Source organism: Chanos chanos, chromosome 1, assembly GCF_902362185.1.
Source record: "Chanos chanos chromosome 1, fChaCha1.1, whole genome shotgun sequence".
NCBI lineage: Eukaryota > Metazoa > Chordata > Actinopteri > Gonorynchiformes > Chanidae > Chanos > Chanos chanos.
The window spans coordinates 16,325,414-16,333,078 of record NC_044495.1 but is presented as its reverse complement, the minus strand read 5'-3'; the positions used below and the strand labels follow the sequence as shown (position 1 = coordinate 16,333,078).

At 43.3% G+C, this 7,665-nt stretch overlaps 1 protein-coding gene across 1 annotated transcript; it reads right to left on the bottom strand.

The window, feature by feature from the left end:
• Window positions 1-256: 256 nt before the first annotated feature.
• tmem168a (transmembrane protein 168a) lies at window positions 257-6,977 on the bottom strand. Its single transcript, XM_030776911.1, has 4 exons — window positions 5,757-6,977; window positions 4,829-4,971; window positions 3,195-3,469; window positions 257-952 (listed from the first exon to the last, which is right to left on the bottom strand). The coding sequence occupies exons 1-4, from the start codon at window positions 6,882-6,884 to the stop codon at window positions 405-407; spliced, it is 2,094 nt and encodes a 697-aa protein (XP_030632771.1). The 5' UTR covers window positions 6,885-6,977; the 3' UTR covers window positions 257-404.
• Window positions 6,978-7,665: the final 688 nt, after the last annotated feature.

Genomic DNA, 7,665 nt, shown 5'->3' with positions numbered 1-7,665 from the left:
TTAGAATGTGAAGTTTGGCAACCAGAGCATTCAATTCAAAAGAACACTTTGAAGGACTTTTAAATACTGTTTTCAAATCAAAGAGTACAAAGGCCCCTTTGCGCTATCTAAGGCAGGTTGGAAAAGCAGTTATGACAGAAATTAAATATAATATAAAGATCCTTCATCAACCAGTCACTAAAACAGGTTGAGCTTATACAAAATGAATTTCAACGATATACAATCAATACTTTTTAAAGAAAAAAGGCACCCTCCTTAACTTAAAAAAAACCCAAAACAAAACAAAACAAAAAAAAAACCTCATCACCCAAGTTCTCAACAAAGAAAATATTATATAAAAATAATGCTCAAATTGTTCATCAACATTTCCTGGTATTTGTGTTTGAGTATAAGTCTATACCAGTCTAAGACTGTACCAGTTTGATCCCCTGACCAGTGTCCAGCACACTGGGAGGAAACCAGGACTGTTTTAGTCTCCTGAAACACCGCATACACACTCCACACAACCAAAACAGGTTCAGTCCACAACACCAGTTTGCCACAGAAACTAGAGGGTACGTAGGCTTTGGAAAATGGGTCTTCCAGTGTTTGGCAACATCGCTTCCAGTGGGCAGGTGTAGTGTGTAGTCACTCCAGTGTTTAGAGACACCGTATGTGGCGGAAATGAGTCTTCCCTTTTCTGACCACTGCACGTTGCTGTCTGGGTTACAGTTGTACTCCACCCATTCAGAGGTGAAGTCACCAAGGCGGGGGACCTCTTGCCGTTCCAAGTCATCTCCAAAACTCATCTGGGCGCCTTGGACTGCCACGTAAATTCCCTCAACCCTCCGTACAGCTTTCACCCACGGTAATGAATTCTCTGTGTCCAAAACCAGAATGAGGCGGGAGCAGAACCCAGCGTTCCGTTCTCTCCACCAATCAAGGATCTGCTCCAGACGCAGACTTTTCCCACCTGAGAAAACATGAGAGCAGCACTTCATTCACAAATTCAGTGAAAAGAACGAAGGAATAAAGAGAAAGCAAGAGAGAGGGAGCGAGAGAGAGAGAAAGCGGGGGGGGGGGGGGGGGGCGGAAGATAGTGCCTGTCTGATGTGCTGATGGCAGGGCTGTGAATAGCACTCAGCAGCAAATGTGTGTCTGAATGAGAGACAGTGAGTGAGTGTGAGAGTGTGTGTGTGTGAGTGTGTGTGTATTGGTATTCCAGACAGAAATGGTAGATTGCGTACACTCCTTCCTCGGTGTCACGAGTCTGGCTCTTTCTCACACAGCCATGCCTGATCAAATGCTCTGACACAGGCCATGACACTCTGTATTCCTCAAAAGGATTAATACTTCCACAAGCCTCAAAACACACACATACACACACAGACACACACACACACAGAAGCAGGATGATAAAGCACACGGCCCAGACGGAGCCCAGATAAGATATTTCTTTACAGTTGGGAAAACACTGGCTCCAGACGAGACTTTCTCCCTGACTGCATGGGGGTAGAAGCTGAAACCAGGCAACAGGGGAGAGATAAAGGGAAGAGGGCTCTTTCAGAACTGGGCTTTTCACAACCTAAGACAGGGATAGAACTAGTGGTAGTGAGAGCCACTGGAGATTTTGTGACATTGTGTTTTTTGAGCTGTGGTTATAGAGTGAATTGTAAGAGTGTGTTGAGATACACAGGACCTGTTTCATTGGTTATGATAATACAGATGCCATTTTACTACACTCTGACAGAACTGGAACCAGATGTAACATTTGGAACCAGGCTGCCTTTATACCTGTTTCTTTTCCATTACAGGGAACCATGAAAAGGAGCCGCTGCTAGCTGCTTTTTCCACCGTGTTTTCTCACAGTGTGATCAATGTTCATTTTAAGCAGCCCAAAAACATGTGCCCATTAGTGTTGTCACTTACACCATAATATATTGAATGCATTCTTTCATAATTACATCATTTTTCTTATCTTTTTGGAGCAATTCCAAATTTTACAGAACATGTGGCCGCCCTGGCACCGATAAGCTATATTTCTGATTATGGGTCGATGTATTTGGTCCTGTTGGGCCCTGTAGTCTGGCCAAAATGCACTAAGTACTCCTATTTCATCTGCTCTGCAGTGAACCTGCATCTCCACATTTACACACCAAATATCTGATTTTTCTTGGTGGTTAGCAGGTGTACCCAAAACTAGGTTTTAAACAACATCACCTTGCACAATACAGTTCTTTCCTGCCAGATGGTGAACGTTTAAACCAATTGGCAGCCATACCATTGACACAGGAAGGTCAGTGAAAGGGGAAACGATAAAACAGTTACACTTCTGTAGAAAGTCAAAAAATGACTTTCTTATTTCTCTGAAGTTCATCAACAGTATGTTGTCTGCTGCCTTTTTACGACTAGTGTAATTTTCTTGCGACTAAGCTGAGACAGACATTTCTTATCCTCGATGAATAACAAGTTAATCTGCCTGAAAGATTTCACTGTGCGTTTTTTTTTAAACAAAGACATTAATGCTAAGCTCAGGATCTGAGGGTGCTGTCACACATCCATTACTCCCAAAGTTTGGTTTGTCTGAGCCGGCGTGAAAGCTTATTCTGTACTCAGGTGTGCAGAAAAAAAAAAAAAAAAAAAAAGCTTGAGATGGTTTGTCACAAATCCATAAATCCATAAATCCATTTCATGTCAACCATACTGGGATTCACTACTGATGGGAAAGCAAAGTGCTTTTTAAAGTGCTAATTTCACCGCAGTCCTGTAGAGTGTGTTATGTTATTTCCAAAATGTCACATGATGCCGGTTATGTTGAAAGTGCAATGAATACACGGTGCTGTAATACTTCAGTGGATTCAGGTCAGTTTTGTTTTTTTCTGCTGATTCGAATCTCATTGAAGTGAAGCGAAACAGGTGTGAAAAAGCCCAGAGTGTATCACACTGAAATGGTTCATCGGTCGCACAAGACAAGCACTACTTCACATGAGCCAAACAAATCTTTACACACTTCTACTGCCAACTGTTCACGAAGGAAAGGGTTCTGGCTCTGTCACGGTCTCACAGTGAACGTGAGACCGGGTGTTTTCATTAAGACCACCTCTGACAATACCATCTATTCTTCAGATACTACACTGTCAGTCAAATACATTATGTAGATGTATATTTGTATGTAAGTATGTATGTATCTATCCATCCATCCATTCTTCCCTCACCTGTGAGGGCCCAGTCTCCGGTCCGTAGTGTGTGTCCACTGTAGAAGATAACATAGGTGTCATGTCGTGGGCCCTCTGAGGTGCACAGCTCCAGAAATGTGCAAAGTTTCGTTTGCAAAGCTTCCAGGCTCAGACCGCTGGTAGAGTAATCGCAGCCAAACGTCTGGATCAAGTGATGAGAGAAAAGACGCTGAATGCTGTTCAACATGGCTGTGGAGCGACCGTTCAACTCCTGAACCTCCTCAGGAGGCAGTAACACAGGCTGGCCATCAGGACTGCACACACACACACAATGAGAAAAGATTTATGAGTGTGAGTGGGCAGTGGAGTACACAGGTATGAAAAGAATGCCAAAGCCAGGAAAGAAAGAGAGAGAAATGAAAGGGCTTAGACCACAAGAGAAGAAATGGTGAAGGAGATGTGAGAAGAGAGACATCGTAGAGTAAGTGAAAGAGAGATGAAAGGAGGCAAGAAAGAGTAAGATATCAGAAAGGATATGATGAGAAGATGAGTAGAATGACAAACAGAGAGAGGAGGACATGGTTAAAAAAAAAAAAAAAGGCAAACACTGAGTTTGACCTCAGACAGACAAAAGCAATGTGAACTGTGTCAGGCTGCCATAAGCATGCAGAGTCTCTCAAACATTTCAAAAACAGTCACTCTCGCAGAACATTTGAACTTAAGTTCATACCAAAAAAAAAAAAAAAATAGATAAGAAACTAAAAAAATCTGCTTTTACTATCTGAGGGTATGTCAACCTAACAATCTCCTCATACAAATCTCTCTCTTTCTCTCTCTTGCGGAGAAAGATGCCCTGATGATTGTAAAAGCTGAGCAGGGTGTGTTTCAGATGGTAGATGACTCTGGGCTGTATTCTTCTCTTGGGCTGCCTCCCTGCTGCGCTTGCTTTTAGTCTACTGGAATACTGAGCACTGTGAAGCTGTGGATCAGCATCTTAATCATTAGCCTCTTTCTCTTATGCATTCTCTCTTTCCCTGGGCCTGCCTCTCTCCTATTCTTCTCTCTCTCTCTCTCTGTCAGGATCACAGGACCACTGGTCTCCCCACAGACCTGATATTAGGGTGTGTTTATTAATGTATATTAGTTTATTTTGCACTTCATTTTTTATTGTGTTTAGGGAGTTTACATAAATCACTGACACTAATTTTATGGGATCCTGACCAGACTACTCAAAAAGATTTGGCCTGAAACATGACAGTGAGCTGAGGAGAGAGAGAAATAGGAGACTGATCAATGTATTGTGGGCAAACGGCAGTCAGTACGGTTTGATACTGGGCTATTTCTTCAATCATCTCTAAAGTATACAAAAGTATTAACCGTGAACACTACGTAGACTAGAAACGAGAGACAAAGTGCTATACATTGTGAGTGTATTTATTCGCTATGTCCAAAAGTGAAGGTTTATTTCTGTCTGCATGTGCAGTTCTATTTATTGTTTCTTGTATGAAAAACCTGGCCTTGATGAAGCCATTCAAGTATATGTTTATGCGTGTGCCTGCCGGGCATGGTCAATCTCTACATATAAATGTGTGCATGTACATCTGCAGTAACTGCTCAGTCTGTTTTTGTGTGTGAATGCGCGTGCATGTGTGTGTGTGTGTGTGTGTGTGTACCTGCAGTAACTGGTAGGAATGACCACTGCATAGCCCACACTAGTTCCTCCAAGACAGTTTCCCAAGTCTCTGAAGAGTCCATGAGCCAGAGACTCCATAGGCAGCACCAGCAGAAAGACACTCATAAAGATACCATCAGAGCCCTGCGACAGGAACAAACCAGCCTTCATACACACCGTGACACACTACTCACACACATCAATTATCTCAAACTATCACACAACCAATATGCAACATTTCTCTGTTACACTGTCAGACCACATCTTTACCAGCCTATTACACAGTAAACACTAATACTAGAACTCTAGAGAGAGGAGCCGTCGCTACGAAAATATACAGCTATTGAAGAAAAATGTATTCCCATTTCTTAGTGTTACCCTCTCCTGTTTACCATGGATTCTGTCATAACTGCCATGTATTGTAATCTCACAGCATTCTGAGAACAACTGGATCAAAGCTTTATACTGTTAGACTCCTCTAGGCAACATGTCAGACTGCTTATTTAATGTACTTTGTCTTAACCTGATGTTTTTTTTATGTTGATGTTTACACCTGAGCTCAATGCTGCGTGTACAACAAATTCTCCTTAAAAAATAAACAGCGCTCTGTTCTGGGTATCATCAAGGCCAAGCTTGCAGAGACTGTGAGTGTACACAGTGATTTTGTGGGCCCTAATTCAACTGTTAGCCACAAACCAGGATTTCTTTCGTATGCCTAGGGATTATGGTATCCAGTATCACTGACAGTACTTCTCCCCTGGGACACCTGACTGATTTTTATCATGCAACTAAGATTATTTAACATCTTAAAAGTGTGACGTTTTATCTAACCTAACATCTGTTCTATGTAATCATTATCTCAACACCACTCACAACATCAACATAGGCTCTCTCCCTGAGTGTATGTGTCCTGTTTGTTTGAGGCTTACCTGCCATGAGACAGCTGCCAGTATGGCAGTGGACATCAGGCTGAAGAATACCAGGCGCTGAGAAATAAGGCAAAAATGTCGCATTCCGCGGGAGGTCATGACCCTCTCCAGGCCTTGTTTGTTGATTCGCTGGGCAGCCTGTGCCCTCTGGCACTCACTGAGCTTGGAGTGGAAACCCCACAAAGTGACAAGGAAAACCACATGGCACAGAAGCCAGAAGAGCCAGAAGACACAGAAACCCGGGATGACCAGGTACCAAAAGTTCAAATCACGCAGCTTTAGTGCACAGCGCACGAAGAAGCCCAGTTCCACCACGCAGAGCGGAAGCAGAGAGAACCTTCTCCACAGGCGCCCGGCCGTTAGGAACGGCAGCCAACGCTCTGTCACAGAAAGCCCGCTGAAGAAGACATCCAACAGTGGTTCACAAATTAACCTGCCCAAGTAACAGGCCAAAGCAAACGGGTTGGTTAGGATCTTCAAAGCTTGGAAGAAAGCCACAGAGGTGATAACAGTGAAGACAATCAGACCTGGCAGCGCCAGGACCGAGTTCGTACGGAGGTCCACCATGAGCACGGCCAGTGCCAGCAACAAAGTAACAATGGCTACAGCTTCATCGAGTGGCAGGATGGTGCTGGCTATGCCAAACCCGAGCAGTTCTAGAGCCTCTGCGGAGGTCAGCAGGGTTGGGCGGTACCGGGCGGTGCCACAGATACCTTCTGTCAGGGCCCATATAATCCGAATAGCCACGCTAGCCAGGAGGAGGTAGTTGGTCACCTGTTCTTTCACATTTTGCTCCAGAACAGGGCTGTTGAGGAAACACAGAAGACCTTGCAAGAAGCCAAACCATAGATGGAATAGGCTAAGGCTGGCTGTCTCCATGGAGAAGTAATAGTACAGGATGCTGGCTATTCCCAAGACAAACAGACCCAAGATGAAGATGACCAGTATCATGGTTTCTGATTTGTGCTCCCATCGCACATACATGCCCAGACACACCGCAACCAGAAGGTTCAGGCTGGACAGGTAACCAAGACAGCGGATGGAGGACCACGTGTCCACGCTCGTGGTGGAATCGTTGTTTGTAGTCATGGTTGCACTGGGGCTGCTGCGGGAGGCCCTTAGTCTCATTCAGTGGAGAAAAGGTGAATGACGTTGACTTGGCTGGAAGATATTTGCTGAGGACATCAGGTCAGTGAGTTGTTCCGCAAACATCCAAACAGGAACAAAATTCTCAGCTAATGAAAAACATGACCGTTTATATGATTAATAATGACAGACAATAAAAACTACTATATCAGCAGATCATGCTAATCACTGATGCATATGCAGACTTGTGTGCACAAGCTGTAGAGCCACAGATTTGTGTACACTCGATTACATAATACAAATAAATCGTTCCATATACTGCGGGTTTCTCTTGAGTGATACATGTTTATACTCCGATTACGGACCCTATTCTATCAAAATGGGTATTGTGATTTGTTGCTGTTTGAAATCTTAAATATCAGAGCTTTTCGAACAAGTGTCACTACTGAACGACAATCACAACTTAGCAAATCGTCAGTATTTAAAATCATGCAAACAGTATCCAAATTTAGTACTTTAAACCGTAGGCTCTATGTCTATCTGCCACGTAAACAAATCTAAAGTGATGAATACTGGAAGCTAACCAATGTCGATTCGCTATGAAATATGTGCCCATCTCCTTGCCGTTTATTACCACGGCTTACGAAGTTTGTCAAGTTAATTCATTCAAGACGGTATCATTAATCGTGACATCAAAAAACATCCGAGCAATACAGGTATGTTTATTTCAACGAATAAACATAAAATACTTTAAAAATGACACTCTTACATCTGTTTGTTGGAAAACTTCCTTCGTTTCCTGTAAGCCATGTTTCCGGACTCC

Coding starts and splice junctions, on each gene's coding strand:
- tmem168a (XM_030776911.1), bottom strand. CDS start 6,884: ATGAGACTAAGGGCCTCCCGCAGCAGCCCCAGTGCAACCATGACTACA. Junction 4,972..5,756: donor TGGCAGCTGTCTCATGGCAG/GTAAGCCTCAAA, acceptor TTCCTGTCGCAG/GGCTCTGATGGTATCTTTAT. Junction 953..3,194: donor CGGAGACTGGGCCCTCACAG/GTGAGGGAAGAA, acceptor ATGTTTTCTCAG/GTGGGAAAAGTCTGCGTCTG.